At 40.0% G+C, this 19,042-nt stretch overlaps 1 protein-coding gene across 1 annotated transcript in view; it reads right to left on the bottom strand.

Moving 5' to 3' along the window:
• Window positions 1-6,730: 6,730 nt before the first annotated feature.
• Window positions 6,731-19,042, bottom strand: part of CHMP4C (charged multivesicular body protein 4C) — a 28,269-nt gene continuing 15,957 nt past the window's right edge. Inside the window, exons 2-5 of the mRNA XM_010979382.3 lie at window positions 16,703-16,880; window positions 14,408-14,522; window positions 11,588-11,753; window positions 6,731-11,404 (exon numbers count right to left, since the gene is read on the bottom strand). Coding sequence (XP_010977684.2) covers window positions 11,340-11,404; window positions 11,588-11,753; window positions 14,408-14,522; window positions 16,703-16,880 — 524 coding nt within the window. The 3' untranslated portion in view covers window positions 6,731-11,339. The remainder of the gene's footprint in view (window positions 11,405-11,587; window positions 11,754-14,407; window positions 14,523-16,702; window positions 16,881-19,042) is intronic.

Below are 19,042 nucleotides of genomic sequence, written 5' to 3'. Positions count from 1 at the left end.
AGCCTCTGCTGGCCTTGGATTCTGTCTACAGAACTGTCTCAGAAACACTTCAGACACTGCTCTCAGCTACGTCTCCAGTCCCCACATAGAGCCCTGAGCCCCGGGCATGCTCTCTTCCAGCTCTGCGTGGCACATTCCCACTGAGACGCGCAAGAGGTTGGACCCACAGCACCTTTTACAGTCCTCTGGTTGTCCTCATTTAAGTCCATCCACCAGGTAGACTGCAAGCAGCCCTTGGCCGCTGATGTCTTAGCACTGGCATACACACGCCAGGGGCTCTAAACGTGTTTATTGCATATGAATGGATTGTGACCGTTCTCAGAAGCAGCACTGAAAAATAAGATCTTTGGATCTCTTAGCCCCCAGCCTATTAATACTTTATAAATGACTCTCAAGTAATATGGACTCAAAGGCTCTATTATAATTAGAAGTACTTTTGAAATTAGCTGGTTTAAACGGATCCACAGGCACAAATCCCGTAGGTAATAAATCTGCCATTCCCCCAGAAGCAACTGTGTGATTTGGAAAGCTCTCCTGCCGCGGTGGTGGGGTGGACGTTTGCAGACAGACTCCACTTCGCTAGATTCGAATCCTAGAATGTTTATGTGGCAAGGAGCCTGTCAAGTCTTCTGCTCCAAACCCCTCATCTTACAGATGAAACCTCAAACCAGAAAGATTACATGAACGCAGTGACTGAGGGGTGGTGCAGCATCATGAAAAACAAGTCTGTTTGGCCCCACTCTAGTGCTGCTTGATTTCATACAAATCTCTCCCGTGTTTAGTTATACCCATATCTTTATGGACGGTGGATCATAGCCATTATCTGTGCAATAAATTTTCCACAGCCTCTGGATGGAGAGTTCTCAGATTTGTCCCTAATTCCGGGTTCCAGTTCTACCTCTTAGCCTTAGGTTGACAAAGGAGATTGGTGAAGGAGGATCATGAGTCACATTTTAATACCAACAAACAGGGGTCGACAACTTCCCGCCCGAGCCTGGCTGCAGGCACCCTACCCACCTGCTTGAAGTCTCGGGCAATTGCTGCCCGTTCCAACGCCTGAAACCTCACAGGTAAGGAGAGCTGTTCCTCCGAATGAACTGGAGGGTCGAGCTGCCTCAGTCACTCACGCAGTCTTGCTTCCTCTCTGCCAGCGAGCAGTGAAAGCTTTGCTCCTCTGAGCTGCTCGTTAGAGAGGTTACCTATATTGTGCGCATGGCTGAGCAAGGATGTTGGGTCCTATAAATTCCTTGAGAAGCAGTGAACCAAGGCATCTTCCAGTTATCACAGTCGCAGGCCACCTGTCCTGGGAAAGAGAGGGTCACCCCAGGCGTCGCTACCACCTTGACAGGGTCCCTGGCAGCCTCGCCCTACTGGTCCACAAGATGCCCCCAAGTGTGAGATGCAGCAGAAAGAAGGATTCCAAAGACGGCTTACTTTCAGGCTCAGTTAAACCATATGGCCTGCCTTGTTGCCTAGTTTATAAAGAAGCATTTATCAATTCTAAAGTTTCAATTAATAAAATCCAAACTGGTAGCAATTTTCCACAAACGGAGCTGCCTACAGCAGGTTTTAACCGGCGGCTCGTCTCCGCCATGAGGATGAGCTTGGAGTGCCGCCTAGTGGCCACCATGGGTGGCAGCACCTGATAACGTGGCGTTCTGCGGAGGAGAAAGGCACCAGGGGCGACGTCGGAAAGGCTGGAAGCGGAAAAATCCCCTGGTCTCCGTGTCTGACTGCTGTTTAACCAGTTTGTCCGACCTAAAGGAGACGTGTCCCAAGGAGGTTTATCTTGAGGGACTATCTCATCTAAGAAAGTGTGCCACCTGAACGAGTGTCTTCATCCCACCCAGATCTCAAATGGCCTAAAAGAGATGTATTTCATTTCCTGTAGAATTTTTGGTGAATTTTTCCTTTACCTTCATAAGGTAGAAACATACCTTTGACCCTTGCCTTACCCACGTTCATATCTGAAATGCTAAAAGCTCATTATCACCATTTTAAAATTTTTCATAATCTTTTCAATGTATGTATTTCTAGTGTTTTACCTTTCACTCAGGATGCCAGCTACACATCATTGAAAAGGTGCCTGTTTCTAAAAGTTTTTAATAATTCTACTTCTTGAATTTTCATTTTTCATTTTTTCACATTCTCTTTATTCCCTTATCAAAACATTTCTTGTTCTCTAGCTCCTTTTGCCTTCAGCCGATTTTCTAAAAGTGTTGTATCGGCTAACTTTTTGTCACCTAATTTTGAAAAGATAGAATTCCCCCCTTTTAGAGTTCAAGATTTGCAGATACTGTCAGGTATATACAGAACAGATAAACAAGTTTACACTGTATAGCACAGGGAAATATATACAAGATCTTGTAGTAGCTCATGGTGAAAAAGAATATGAAAATGAATATATGTATGTTCATGTATGACTGAAAAGTTGTGCTGTACACCAGAAATTGACACAACATTGTAAACTGACTACAACTCATTAAAATTAAAAAAAAAATCTCTCCTTTTACTCCATATCTTCCTTTTGAGAGAGAAGTTGATATTCAGAGAGAAATGGCTTTGTTCAAGTAAAAGATGGAAAGCGGCTTCTTGGCTGGATGGAAATAGGACATTTACCCATATTGTCAATATATAGAAGCTAGAAACTCCCCTGGATTTTCTGCGGATCCCACTCCTTCCTCAGTTGCAATCTCCACTAACTGGGTGTTAGCCAGTCCTCTTCCGCGCCACGCTCTTCTCTCTACAGCTGCAATTCGCAGGCTCCAAACTCTGACTTCTACAGATTATCTTTCCCACTCCAGCCCGGAAATCATCAGCTGGCACTCAACAGCTCAGCTCTGATGTCTGAAACCAGACCGCCCCCCTCCTGAGATCCCTACCATAGCAGACGGAGCCACTGCCTGCCAAGCCGCTCAGACCGGAATCTGGGGATATCTATGCCTTTTCCATCCCTTTTGACCTCCCTCCACATCCAAACCCCAGTGTCCAGCTCTCAGTTCACGGCAGCCTCTTGGTGGGTCTCCCTCTGTTCACGTTGCCCCTCTCCCATCTAGTCTCTATTTTTGTGCTAAATTGGACTTTCTCAAATGCAAATTGATCAGCTCTCAAAAATCCTTCATTGACTTTCCAATATCTTCAGCATAAATCCAAACCCCTACGCCAGGATGTTTGAGACCTTCATCACTCAGCTCCCAGCAGCCTCATCTCTCCCCACTGACTGTCTCACCGCCAGTGTACCAGCCATCCTAGACCCCAGCACACCCTTTCACCACTCCCTGCCTTAGCCACTGCTCACCAGCTCCTCAGACCAGCGCCTTCAGGATTCAACTCAGGCAACAGGTTGTCCAAAAGGCCAGCCTCGGGCATCCAAGCAACATTGGAACGCTTATCATATCGCACTGCAGTGTCTTTTGATGTGCCAGCCAGACTCTTGAGGGCGGGAACCGCTGGTACCCAGTTCTGAAACCCTAAAGCCCTACACATTGGTTGGAGAATTTGTGAACAAGATGATAACAGAAACTCCTTGTGATTTCTTATGTGCCAGGCAGGCACAATATGAATGTTGTCTGCACTGTTACATTTAATCCTCATTTTGCCCCTATGTTGTTAGGCAGAATGAATCTGACTCCATAATATATCAGTTCCTTTAGCTCTAGCCCTGTGCTCTGTCTCCTGGGCTCAGTCACGCTGGTTCTGCATCTTTTGTAAAAGAATGTTGCCTAGATCCTGAAATATACAGGACAGCCCATTCTCAAGTCTCTGACCTTTAAGGGATAACACATTCCCATTCATGTAGAGATTAAAAGTTGCAGAACAGAGAATAACATTTGTCTTTTTGGAGGTTTATAGGAACATCAGGGCAGCCGTAAGAACAGAGGATTTCAACACCAAGAAGTTTGCAACATTAACCACACTCCCGCTCCCTTTTAGTATAAAAGGAGCCTGAATTCTGACAAGGAAGGTGGTTCTCCAGGACGTTAGTCTGCCATCTTCTCGGTCTGCTGGCTTTCCAAATAAAATCTTTATTCCTTGCCCTGACACGTCATCTTCGGATTTATTTGCCTGTCATATGGCAAGCAGAACGAGTATGGACTCGGTAACACCTATAAAGATATCTTTAAAATACTCATAAATGAAGAAAATAAGGGTCAACAGAGTTAAATTATCTAACATCACCGTGGTGGAAGCTGTAATATACCTTTCAAATCCCCCTTCAAGAGAGGACTTACTCCCTCATCTGTTTGAAGGGTTGTCTGGGGTGCTCCTCACCCCAGGACGATGCCCTGTTTTCAAGGCACCCACACTCAATGACTGATCCCCATGGGGCATTGCCTCCACCCAGACATCATGTCTTAGTGTCTCACGGGGTCATCGAAAGCCTCCTTTTAGACTGCATTGCAGCTCAACTTCTCCTTCTATCCAATTCTTCTTCCTCCCCTTTTTTTCCCCTTGGGTGTTGATGCCAAAAATTTTCCTTACTAAACCTCCTGCACTCTATTTTCCATCTCAGAGTCAGCTCCCCAGGGATCCCGGCCAGTAACAGTCAGGCAGCTAGTAATTGATGGAGCCAGCACTTGGACCAGCTCAGCAGCCTAAATCAGCAGCCATGCTCTGGACCCACTAGACTGCACCACCCCCTGTGATAAACAAGCCTTACCTAACTTTGTATCTCTGGTACTAAGCATAGATACTCAATAAGTATTTGTCAGTTCTTCACCTTTTTATCTGTTTTGTGGTTTGGTTGGTTAGGACAATTTGTTTATAGTTCTTGCCCTCAGGAACCTCACGATCTAGTCTATTGTCATGAAGGGGCAGGCAAATTATATTCCAAGTTCATGCTTTTAGGGTCAGATTAATAAATGCTACACTTAATTATTTCAAACGGTACAAAAACACTCTAACTTTAGACTTATTTTATTTATCAATGCTTTCAGAAATTCAAAGATTTAGCAATTGTACTTCTACCCCTTCGAAAATAAGCTTGATCCAAGTCTTATTTATGTTATTTTACTCAGTGCTTTTAAAACCATTAAAAAGCAAAACGTTTTAAGAGAAGGAAAGAGGGGAGCTCACAAGCACGTAATGACGCTGGGTCTCAGGGAGTGTCCGCGTCACACATTTAGCTGTCCTGCGCTTTAAAATCTGCACAGGGTGACAAGGCACTGCAGTCATCGGAAGCCTTCGTCCGTGACAGAGTGCTTAAGATCCTGCCAACAAGCATCTTCAGGAAAGCAGTTGAACAGCTCAGAGTAAAAACAGCTCAAATTCCTTTGAACCTGGTTTTAAAACACGATCTTGAACTCAACAATAACTGCAGAAAGGACTAGCTTTTCAAATAGGGACTGAGGGGAACCAGTGTTAGAACTGTCATTGGCTTAATCTTTTGGGCTGAAGTTTGCTTTCTTTCTCTGCAAAAAAACATAAATGTCCTTTAAATGAACAAACTCTATCAGATAAACAAGCAAACACAGTCCATCTGACCCATTACACAGTTCTAGGCTTATGACGTTTTGCATTGTCCAAAGTAAAACAACTTTCTAGGAGAAAGGCCAGTAGAAGTTAAAGCTTAATCTCACTAAGGCAGTGCACTGCAGGGATGGTCCTTTCTTGGATTCTACTGTCTGGAACTATGTTCTTAAGGATTTTATGCCTGTCATCCCGTGAGGAAAGCACTGGTATCAGCAGAGATAAAGGGAAAGAGTTAAAATATAGGTATTAAAGGGGAGGATATAGCTCAGTGGCAGAGCGCATGCCTAGCATGCATGAGGTCCTGGGTTCAATCCCCAGTACCTCCATTAAAAAAGGTAAATAAATAAAAACCTAATTACCTCCCCCCAAAATAAAATAAATGAATAAGAAATAAATAAGAACACTTCAAAAAATAGTTATTTTTTTAAATAAGAATATGGATATTGAACTAAAGAAGACTTGAATTCAAATTCTTAATCTTAATTTAGCAATTGTGTGGCTTCAGGAAGTTTCTTAATCTCTTTGAGCCGCTTTCAAATTTATTATTAATGACTAATTATATTAAGTGATTAATTAATACCTAATTCATAGCCATGTTTTACAAACTAAGTGAAATATTGAGTAAGGTCATTTGCACTCAGTTGGCATATAGATAGCACATGACAGATGACACCATCGTAGTGTGGAAACTATCTGCTCGTCCAGTTTCTGCTAATAAATCGGTACTCAGACTTTATGTTTGCCAAGAATGAGGAGATGCCAGAGTTCAGATTTAACTACCCTCAGTTGTTGAGAGGACATGTGTTGTATGAGGTGGTGCTTTTAGTATTAGCTGGCGAGCATCCATTCCCTCTTCTTCAGGTAGGTCCACCTTGATTATGCTTTAGCAAACCTCCCTTCCTGCTTCTCAGTTCATGAGGGTCTAGATGGTTATTCCAGAGGTAGTTACATGAGCCAGAGCCAAAGCCAAATATCAGTCAGATATTCTGGCTCTGGAATTTGACTCTTAAGCAGAATAACAGCTTGCCAAAATGGTAGCAGGTTACTTTTTTTTTTAACAATGGGCTACTCAGAAGAAGGAGTCCCTTAGATCTGACTACTGAGCCTCTCTATTTTCTGATCCTCCTCTAATTTGCATTTGAAACATTTTCTTTGATTCTGGGAAATATCTGAATCACTGCCAATAAATCCAAGTTTCTCTCTTAAGGTATGTTGAATGCATTTCTTATGACCAAAAAGAAGAAAAAAATCCAAAGGATATATTAGAAAACATTTTATTTAAAAATACAAAACACAAAATACTAGCTCTCCAACCCTGACCCAAATGGAGATCCACCCCTCAGATACCCCTGTAATGTAGTGAGACCAATTTTTAACAAACATTCCATAATTTATAACTTCCAAACAAAGGTTCTTCCATTCTAAGGATGGCTTGCTGGAAACACCTTTAGATGTCTGATTAATACCTTTATTCTTTTTAATACCTTTTCAGTATAAGGATGATTTACTTTTACACCTTTTTCCTCATTTCTTTCAATCCTTTTCCCCCCATTTTTAAAAATGGAAGTATAGTTGATTTACAATGTTGTATTAGTTTCTGGTATATAGCATAGTGATTCAGTATATATGTACATATAATCTTTTTCATATTCTTTTTCATTACAGGTTAGGACACGCCGTTGAATATAGTTCCCTAGGACTTTGTTGTTTATCTCTTCTGTACATAGTAGTTTTCATCTGCTAATCCCAAACTCCCAATGTATCCCTCTCTCCCACCTTACCCCCTGGTAACCATAAGATTGTTTTCTATGTCTGTCTTTCACTCCTTCTCTACTGTGAACAGAGGTGCAACATGATTTTATTTCAGAGTATTTTATTTTCAGAGTAAGATGTCACCTTTTGCTATATTTCTTTTGTTTTTAACCCTTTGCATTTTAGTACTTCAAATCATATATTACTGGTGCCCTCACTGATAAAGAGGAGTTGACCTTGTCCAAGGCTAACCAACAGAAATATAATTGAGCCACATATGTAACTTTTCAGTTTCCAAGAAGCCACATTCAAAAAAGGTAAAAAGAAATACGTGAAATAAATTTCAATAATAAATTTTACTTAACCCAATATATCCAAAATAATATGTCAATATGAAATCAATATAAAAGTATTAAGGAGATATTCTACATTCTTTTTATACTAAGTCTTTGAAATCCAACATATATTTTACACTTAAAGCACACCTGAATTCAGATGCAAATTTCAATCAGCAATACTTGTTCTGTGTATAGATTTTACAAATTTTACAGTTGAAAAAACTGTGTACTCAGAAAGAGAAAGAAAAATGCCATAAGAGATCATTCATATGTGGAATCTAAACAAAACATAAATACAAAACAGAAACAGACTCATAGATATAGAATACAAACTTGTGGTTGTCAAGGGGGTGGGGAGTGAGAAGGGACAGACTGGGATTTCAAAATGTAGAATAGATAAACAAGATTATACTGTATAGCACAGGAAAATATATACAAGATCCTGTGGTAGCTCATAGCGAAAAAAAAATGTGACAGTGAATATATGTATCTTCATGTATAACTGAAAAATTGTGCTCTACACTGGAATTTGATACAACACTTTAAAATAACTATAACCCAATAAAAAAGTGTTCAAAAAAAAAGAATAAAGTATGTACTCAAGTTTTTCCAAGCATGCTTAAAGTTTTTTTAATAACTGAATTGAGAATTAGTTTAGAAGCTAATTAAAACTAAATGAAATCAAAAATTCAGTCCCTCAACTGCACTGTCCACATTTCAGGTGCTCAGGGATGCTGTTTGGACCTCACAGGCCTAGCAGAACTGTGTTTAAGTAGGTGAGCAGAGATGCTCAAACATGTCTCAGGTCTCAGTCATGATGTTTTAACATTCCACAATAACTTTCATTATTGAAAGACAGGAATTTCTCCTTGAGGTGTGTTAAGCTTCACTAAACTGTACGGTTTATAGAGTTCACCAAACTGGGAAATTTCTCAGCCATTATTTCTACAAAGATACATATTTTTTTTATTTCATCCCTCCCCCACCCTCATGCTCAAAAACCGTCCACTCAGCCCACCACAATTCCAGGACTCCAATTACCTGCATGTTAGGCAGTTAAATATGGTCTCACAGCTTACTCTTACTTTATTTTTTCCAGTCTTTTTTTTCTTTTCAGTATTTTATTTAGAATAATTTCTGTTGCTGTGTCTTTAAATTCACTAACCTTTTCTTCTGCAGTGTCTAATCTGATGTTAATCCCATCCACCATATTCTGTATTTTTCATTTCAGATAATGTAGTTATCATCTCTAGAATTTCAATTCTTTTAAAAATATCTGCCATGTCTCCTTCCATTGTGATCATACTTTTCTCTTCTTTCTCAAGCATATGGAGTATATTCACTATAGCATTTTTAACGAACATAGAAAATACACTTATAATAGCTGTTTTAATATCCTTTGCCTTCAAATTCCACCATTTATGTCATTTCTGATTCTGTCATTTCCCACTGTTTGAGTTTTCTCCTGGCTTGGGGTTGTTTTTTCCTGCTTCTTTGCACACCTGAAGTTTTTTGATTGGATGCCCCGACTTTATGAATTTGATGCTGTTGGGTACCAGTTTTATTTTAGTTGCTTTGTTTGTTGCTACTTACTAGCTTTTATTTTCTTTTAAGTATTGGGGTGGTTTTCTTCTGAGATGCAGTTAAGTTACTTGGATTCATTTCAACCCTTTGAAGGTTACATTTAAGCTTTTTAGGATGAGCCCAGAACAGCCTTTAGTCTAGGCGTAATATGACCTCACTCCTGAGGCAGGACCCTTCTGAGGACTCAATCTGATGCCCCTGCATTAGAAGGTTCCCCACTATGGCCAGGGTGAACGCAAACTACTCCCAGCCTGTGTGAGCCCTGGGGATGGATCCGCCCGCTCCTTTCCGGTGGTTCTTCCTGTCCTCAGTAGGTTCCTCATACACGTACACAGATCAGTTCTCAGCCAAGGACTTGAAGGGATCCCTCTGCACGTTTCCAGAATGCTCTCTCTCTCTCACTTTCTCTCCGCAGCAACCTCCTTTCCGGGAATCTCCCCCCCTCCCCCCAGAATTCCTCCACTTGGCAAGGCCAGCAGGCTCTGTTTGGGTCCCTCTTCCCTGTGAAGGCAGTGAGCCGGGCCCTGGAAGTATTCATTTCATTTGTTTGCCTCTCAGGAATCTCAGTCTAGCGCTGCCCTTTGTCCAACATCTATAAACTGTTGCTTCATATATTTTGTCTGATCTTCTAATTGATTGAAGGTGAAAGATAAACCCAGGTCCTGTTAAGTCATTCATTTAATCTTTATTAGATGCCAACTGTATATGAGGGACTGTGCAGAGATCCACGGTGGAATTGAACTGGAAGAGGCACAGTCCAAGTTAGCACAGGCCAGCAGGGAAGAACAATAATAGTTAAGTGATTGTTCAAGTAAATATGCAACAGAAACTATGGTAGGTGATAGGGGAGAGCAGACTAACAAGAAAGCACACAACAGGGAGACACGGTCTGCAATCAGAAGTTTCTCAAAACAAAAGACATCTTAAGATTTAAGGAATAAATAAGATTTGGTGTCTGTGTTAGAGGCTGGGAAGTCTGCTAAGAAGAACAGCATATACAAAAGGCCTGGGGTAGGATGGGACCATTAGACATCATCAAGTCCAATCCTTAGATTTCCCAGTGAAGAAACAGAGGCTGGGAGTTTATGACTTGCCTGGTCACAGTGTTAGTGGCATTGCAGGCGATGGAATCCAGGACTCCTACCTCCAGGTTTAGTGTACTTTCCATTTCTCTATGTCATTAAGCAAATGTTGGGAATATGAGATCACTTTATATAATGGCATTTGTCATTTTCTGGTCCATGACACATTATGGGCAATACACAATTTTGTAATTTACTCTCATTTAAAAATCATTATGACCAAAATTTGATTCCAGATATACTTTTAATTGCCTATATTTGTATGTATTCACAAGAAAAATGATGTAAAGTGTAAATAAATGTACAAGAGAGCACAAAACAGAAAAGAATGAACATCCACACATTTAGCACGCTGAAGCCGGAACAGCATCATAATGGCCTGGGGATGTTAACGCAGCTCCCTAAATGGCTAAATTACACCCAGGAGATCCTCGCTCAGCAGTGTAAGCTGTTAGTGCTTTCAGATATTTTGGGAAATTCATCCATTGCCCCATTCCAAGCTTAATTGGCATAATAAACGCCAATTAAAACTCCTTTAAGATTTTAAACTGCAAAACTCAAAAGTGAAAATCTTTATGTAAAGACTCACACCAGACTCCCCTACAGGAAGTCTCTCCTACAAGAGGCACATTTCTTTTTTATTCACCATGAGCTACGTTATCTTGTAACATGGATTCACACGGCAAACTTGCATTTGCATAGGAAAGGAAGTCATTTTCCCCAGCTATCCTAAACACATCACTCTTAGACGGCTTATAAACTGTTGTATGTTTCATATGTTAATAGAATTCAGTTTTCTGTCAACAAATATATAGAGGGTATCAACTATGTACCAGGACTGGAAACACAGTAACAAACAAGGTAGAACGCCCCCCTCCCGTCAGTATGGAGAGATCTTCTCAAAAGCAACTAAGAAGTCCCTTTCCATCCCTACTCCTATATGTATACACAACTGCTTTTTTAAACCTTTACTTACAAGGCTTAAAAGACAATTATTCATCCAGTATAAATATAAAACAGAATCTCTGTTAATTTCTGATTTTGGCAAAAAGATATTTTTATGTCTTATGTACAGCTCATTAATTTAGGAGTCAAAAAATTCCGTTTTGATTTAAGTAGCCCAAGCTGCCAGTTGTTTGATATCATCGTCCTCTTCTTCTGCCCTCCTGGAAGATGCTGGAGCAAAAAAAATGGGTAAAAATTAGACACTGGTGACATTCATACTTTCAATATTCACACACAAAATCAGGTATAAATTATGTACAGAAAGGTATATATTTCTGAAAAGCTAAAAGGGATGTGCCTGGCTATTATTTCAGGGAACTATCTGACCCCAGGAGGGTGAGGTGGGGAACAGACCTGCTCGGGCTCGATGTGCAGAGGAGGGCACGCTCGGCATCCGACCCGGCACCCTGTCTGGCTGTGCGGGGAGGGAGGACGAAGGCACACTTGGAAGTCGGATATTTGTCATCTTCTTATTTAATTCTTCCTGCTCCAGTTCTTCAAGCTCTGCCATCAGCTCATCCTGAACACAGGAGAAAGGAAGAATTATGGAGTTAACATTTCTCAAGAAGTGGGTTTCCTCAAACACAGTAACAAGAACATCTAGCTCCCCAGTTGAGACGTGAGCACCCAGTGAAATGGAATATTTATTTTAAGACTAAATCTTTTTTGCAACACTGAGCAATAATTAAAATCTGAATATTTGGGGTTGTGCAAATTTGTTGGAGTTAATCTTACAATACTTCAGTCAACAGCTTTTCAAGTAATTTGTGCAAGCTGAATATATCACCTCCACAGTGTCTAAGAAATTTACACATTGCCTGTCATTTTTTCCAATGTATCTTTTATTTTCTACTGTTAAGAATTAAGAATCTGTGAAACTTCAACGGGAGGAAATAAATATTTTCATTTGCACTAATGCTATTGAAAGTAACAGGTATAACAAAACCATAACACACTGAAAGTAAAAAGAATCAAAGATAATATGGTTCCTTCATTTAATTACCAAAGCCAATAAAAAAAAAAAAAACATGCTGTGTGTTTGAGTTAAGAAGGCTTCAGCTCAAGGTAAGTGCATTGTATTTCTTTTTTTTAGCGGTAGTCCAAGAGTCTGGTTTAATCATAAACTGCTCTCTGTGTCAAGAACCTTAGAGAGGCAAGATTAGTTTGAGACTTTACGGGTAAAAGTCATCTTATTATGGATATGAGATGACTTGTGCTATTTGAGGTCTAACTGGCTCCATGAGTCCACAGCCGGCATCCAAGGCACCTGAGAAAGGCTGGGAGTCAAGACTAGATTTTTTCATCATTAGACTTCTCAGGCTGTCATCATTAGAGGTGACCTAAGACACCCTTATATTCAACCATTTATTCATTTACTCATCATTGAATAAATTTATTGAGAGCTCACGCCCGGCCAGGTACTAACCTCAGGGCTGGGGAGACAAAGTTGAATGAACAGTCCGTGTCTTTAAGGAGCTTACTGAATGCGGGAGAAAGGTGCATAAGCAAATAATTATTCTATATTAAGATGAGAGTAACAATACTACAGGCCAAGAGTGGAGATCCTTAAGCCAATTACAGTATTTGATCAAGTCAGTGTGTATCAGACATACAGCAAGCTCAATGACTGTCTGACCACTGTTATAACTGCCACATAAAAAGGAAATAAACATGAAAGTGTGTAGCATGAGACCATGTGGAATAGTGCCCTCAATGTAGTCGTGGGCTTTACGGATCTCCACAGGCTGTATGAAAATGATACCTTCAGAAGGAACATTCTGATATCCTATTTCTGCTCACAAGACAATGAGGGGCAAATACAATAAATACGGTAATAGCGGACCACACCATCCCACACTGAACGGATGCCCAGAATTGCTAATAGTGTTTGATAGTTATCAATGGCACTGAAAAGATATCGATATTTTCTTTAGCAAATATGTGATGACAGAATAAGCATCTCCATCATTTTCAGACTTTAGGTACCAAATGCTCATTTATTCATTGATAAAAGAATTTTAGAACCTAAGGAACTTTAGAGATAATCTAGTGAGCCAGTCATTTTCATTTTACAAACGAGAAAACTAAGGGTCAGAAAAAGTAAAGGGACTTACACAAAGCTTAGTAATAAATAGGGAAACCCAGACGTCCTCGTGAGCCCAGAGCCCTTTCCACCACGTCATCACACACTCATCAGATGCTTGTCAGTCTAACCAGGGAGAGGCAAACTTTTTTCTGTAAAGGGCCAGGTAGCAACAGTTTAGGCTTCGAAGACCATGTATGGTCTCTGTCCAACAGTCATCTTTGTTGTCATTGTCACTGTCATTCTCACTGTTCTTTTCTACCATCCTTTAAACATATAAAAACCATCCAGCTCAACAGGCCACATGAAAACAGAAATTGGGAAGCATTTGGCCTAAAAGCCACATTTTTTTCCAACCCCTGGTCTAGATCATTTCAAAAAGTTGTCGCCACCCAGCCCTCACTTTCCAGGTTTCTGCGGAACTGCAGCTTACTTATCAGATGTATCATTTTTAATACCACGTGGGTGTAGGAAGCCAGATTCTCGGCCATGATAGTCTGAGGACAGGAAACGTTTCAAAATACGTACTAGCCCTGCTTGCGTGCGTTTTGAGTAGAACAATTGAGATTCACAGTACAGACACCACCATTATAATTACAGATCTGCATTATTGGGCTGATTCACCTAAACGGAATGTGTGTGTGAATAACACCACTCCACATTTACTTTGTTTCATCGCCTGAATAACAAACAGAGCCAGCCTGACCTCTAACGTAACAACCACAGAGCATGAATCACCTGTTCCTTGCAGAGTGACAGTCTGCTTTGTTTTGCCCAGATGTGAGAGCACTCAGTTTCTCGTAATGGGGCGATTTAGGCTTCAGCCATTACATGTCCCTAACTTTACATACTGCTTTGCCTTATAGCTGAAAACTTAATTAAAGGCTGTTTGCCAAACTGTATTAATCCCTCCTTCACATCAGAGCTACCAACACTCTATTTCCCTCTTAAGACAGGTACATTTCTAACAAATATCATTTATTCTTTAATGATATTTAAAGAAATCTGTAAGGAAACCTGCTTGCTTCATATGGGGGAAGCTATCCTTTCTGGCAGCCATAATACTGCATTTTTCATATTGTATCACCCACCTCATCAAAGTCATCACCAAATCCAACCCGTTGAGAAAATGCTTCTGAGATTTCCTGGGCAATATCCTGCTGCTCTGTGATCTCTTGCATCAAATCGTCAATTTTATTTACGTCCCTGGGAAAAAAATTTTTGTTGACATATTTTAGAATTTGACTTTAAAATTATGAATTTAGATACAATCCCATATGAAAAAAATGTGTCAATTTAATATAAACTCTTAAGACATTTCAGCATGATAACAAAGATTCCTGTTGCTAATATGCATCAACTTTTAAAAAGAATTTGCATTTCCAAAAAAGTAACAATTCTGTATAGGTACATATATATTTAAATTATAGACGTTAAGTTAAATTGGCACTCATCACATTCGGGAGTCACTAGAGGGCAAACAATTTGATGACTCACAATATTTGTACACTTATTTTGAAATTCTGTCTGGTAGGGCATATGTAAAATTTAAATACATGCTGCCACGTATCAGCTCTGCAGGAAGTGACGCCATGGAACACCAAGAACCACCGTGGTTATTAAGATAAACCATGCGGCTCTCAGCAGCCGCTATCTGACAGCAGTTTTCTGAGAAGCTGAACTCTGGAACTAGAGGTCTGTTTTCGAGAGTGCCCAGTAGCTCTGAAATCCTGACTCCCTGAGAACTTTCCCATAGCCTGAGAGATTACTGATGAAAGCAGGATTAGGCCCATGAATTCCTCAGAAGAATCAGCAGCTTTAGCAAAGGAATCCAGGTAGCCGCAGGGCCCAGGATGGACAGATGCTTTGAAGACAGCCTGAGCCTCACTGGCCCCGAACCGCCCAGTTAAGTCGTCGGTGTCTGAATGCCAGCATCTGGACTGCCTCTTCGGTACCTGGTCTCTGAATCATTCCTCCAACTCTGAAGCTAGGCCAGATCGGATGCCAGAGAAGTGATGGTTTTCCTCGTTATTAAGCAATTAACACTGCAATTTTGATTCCCAGTGGAATAAATCTTTATGCAAATTTCTCAGACTCTATATATGGGAAAAGCTGAGTATTTTGACATAATTCCATGCAGTAATCAAAAAGGTTACTTTTGCCATCTTCCTACCACCCTTATTTCCAATTCTTATATTTATAACAAATATACAAGGATTATTTATTTTTAAAAAATCATATGAGAAAGGTATAGCCAACGTTTGGGCCTGGGAGGGAAATTTTTCTCAAAAGGAACAACACCCAGGGATGATGTTGCTAAACTACCTGGAGAGAAAGGCTGTGATTCTGTGATACATTTTAGCACCCGGCTTACAGCAACGACAGAGGGTTGTGACTCTGATAATGAATCTTAGGATTGCTGTCTGAAGCTGTCAAAACCCTGGTTGATTGGCAATTAATTATCATGGCACGAAAATGCTGGCAAAGATGTCTTCACTGGGCCCAGCCTCTCCCTCTCCCACTTTTTCCATCCCTGGAACCTTCTCTCCATCCCTCAGGCACTCATTGCTCTTGTGCATCTTTGGCCCAAACTTCACTATCTTATTTAAGCTCACAAAGGACTGGGCCCCCGGCACTGATTCTCAGTGTGAATCACTAGCCCCACTACCTCCACGACTACTGACTGCTATTATGTTGTGCCGGGAGCCATGCTAAGGGTAGTATACCTCGGATCTCCCTGAATCTCACAATAACCACATGAGGTAAGTACCATTATTACCTCCAGTTTATAGACGCAGAAACTGAATCAGGCAGAGGCAAAGGAATTTGCCCAAGGCCAGTCAGCAGGAACTGGGATTATAACCCAGAAAATCTGGCCCCAAAGCCATGCTCGTAACTATTATTCCGTCAATGGTTCTCAAGGATTCATTAGCATCAGAATCACCCCTACCTTTCTTGAAAGAGGCTGGGCTTCTGTGTTCTCTTTAGTAGTGACTTTTGAGTCTCAGCAAAGTTTGACAACCACTATTGTATGGGTCTAACACCCACACAGACGTTAACATTTAAGCCTTTTTAAAATTACAGAATGAAAGTGTTTACAAGTAGAGTGTCAGACAATAGTGAAGGAACTGGGAAACACTAACGGCCAAATGAATGTCCTTTATTTATCCTTTATTATTTTCTTTATTATTATTTTATGTTTTCACGGATTTTCGTTGCCTTTCGCCACTATAGATTTGTCATCGTGCCCCGTGGGAGCATTGTGTCACAACACGTCCAAGAGTCTAAGTGAGTCAGCAGCTCCTGCCCAAATCAGCATACAGCTCCAAAGCCTCATCCCAATGGTTAGGGAATCTATGACTCAGAGGGAGACCAAGGTCACTCACATGTTTTCATGAACCGCTTTCATTGCTTTCGCTGCAAGGCCCATGTTCCTTAACACCTCGGTGTTGGTGTGTGAGTTTTCCAAGGCTTCTCTCTGGAACTCGATGGTGGAAAGGGTGCCATCAATCTGAGTTAGCTGCTTCTCATACCTCTTCTTTCTCTTTAGTGCCTGCAACGCAGCTAAATAAGGGAGAAGGCACATTTATAAAGAGAGAGCCCAGTCACTTATTCAAGAAATATTCCTCAGCACCAGCCATGAACTCGGCATTGCAGAAGCCTACAAAGAGGATACCAAATAAAGATGAGAAACCTAAGGGTAACGTCTGCCCTTTTAATTGCTTGTACCAATACCAGGCCCTTAAACATTTTGTTATTCTTCCAAAGATCTGCCAAGTGTCAGAGGATGAAAAGTCAAAATTTCATATTCCATAAACCACAGAAATGTTTCTGTTAATATTGGATATTAGGAGAAAAAGATAGATAAAAATAAAATATCAAGTAATAGAAAATAAAACTTGAGAGGAAGAAAGAACCTTAAGGACTGTCTATTCTCACCTCTTTTCCTTATTTCAAAGACAAGTTCACTGAGACCCAGAGAAGTGACTTGCTTGAAGGTAGTCAGTTAGTGACAAATCCAAAATCTAGGATGCCAAGCTGCGTGTCTTGGGCTGAAGTGATTATGAGCCGGCCAGTAAGGTTACATCTAATCATGAGTGTTCATGAAATCAACACCATAGAGTCATATTCAAGGATTAACGGCATACTGGTGAGGAAAAAGACTGTTGCCTCCAGAAAAATGATGTCCAAATACCCTCCCACTAACACTTAGGAAACTAACCTTACCTGCTTCTTTCAGGAATCACAAAACTAACAGAGTCCTTCTGACTCTGACACCTTGTAAGGAACCCCAAAAACAGGCCTTAAAATACAAGTTTTGATAAGGCTTTTAGTGAGAGTGGAGGAAAAGAGCAGCAGAAAATTGCTAATATCAAGATAAAGAGAATTGACAAAAAGAGCTCAGAGTGAAATATGTAAGTTACTGCAACATGTAAGTTACCAGAAGCAGAGCCTTTCTCAGAAAAGGTTCTTTTCTAACTCTGTTTTAGTCCATGTCTTCTTGTAATTCCAGCAGATTCAGTTCACTTATTCCAACGCTTTTTGTCTGGTGCACAGACTCACAGCCGTCATACTTTCTTGCTGGATTTTATTGGTGATTAGTAAATAAATATTATTTGCTGCCCACTTAATTCTTTCTGCCTTACATTCCATTTTGTTTTATACTAAATTAGTATTTCAGCTCTCTTTTTGTTACAATTTGCCTGTAATAATTTCATGTGGACCTCCATTTAAATTTTTTTCTATTTGCTCTTTTTCGGTGTGCCTATTACAGAGAGCATATATTTGAATGTTTAATGTGTGTGATGGTTTTTAACTAATCATAGTCTCCAACTTTCAATGTTAGTTTTTAAGTTATTCTTATTTATTGTGATAACTGATATGGTATCTAATATGGTCTTTTTACCATCGTCTTTTTATGTGTTTTCTGTTTGTTATGCTTTTAATTTTGTTTGTTCTTTCTTGTCTTTATGTAGGTTGATTAGCTTTGTTCATTTTTGCCCCTTTAATTATGGGATAGTTTTATATATACTAAATTTATTCTTTTAACAGAGACTCCTGTATTTAAAATATACACATATTATTAAACTTAAGTTTTCTATCCATGCTGAAAATTAATCAGTATCTATAAAACTTATTGTCTTCAGACAAGATTCTTTTATCACCCCCAAACTCCCAATGTTTGATTAAAATAATCTGCACTTTTATTATTTCCAGATGATTACCAGTTTTTTAAATTATTCTTTCAATTTTTAAGGAACCATTAAGCTTCACAGATAGAATTTCAACAGTTACTTACACTGAAATGCAGTGTTTGTTGCTCATTTTTGTGACAGCCCATTCCTGTTTTCCAACACGGTAGCTTCTTTTTTAAAAAAAAAAACTTTTTTTAACTGAATTATAGTCATTTTACAATATTGTGTCAAATTCCAGTGTAGAGCACAACTTTTCAGTTATACATGAACATACGTATATTCATTGTCATTTTTTTTTTTTTTTTTGCTGTGAGCTACCACAAGATCTTGTATATATTTCCCTGTGCTATACAGTATAATCTTGTTTATCTATTCTACATTTTAAAATCCCAGTCTGTCCCTTCCCACCCCCGACCCTTTGGCAACTACAAGGTTTTATTCTATGTCTATGAGTCTGTTTCTGATCCGTATTTACGTTCTTTTTTTTTAGATTCCACATATGAGCGATCTCATATGGTATTTTTCTTTCTC

Source organism: Camelus dromedarius, chromosome 30, assembly GCF_036321535.1.
Source record: "Camelus dromedarius isolate mCamDro1 chromosome 30, mCamDro1.pat, whole genome shotgun sequence".
Taxonomy (NCBI): domain Eukaryota; kingdom Metazoa; phylum Chordata; class Mammalia; order Artiodactyla; family Camelidae; genus Camelus; species Camelus dromedarius.
The sequence above is the reverse complement of the archived record's forward strand: the minus strand, read 5'-3'. Positions and strand labels throughout refer to the sequence as shown.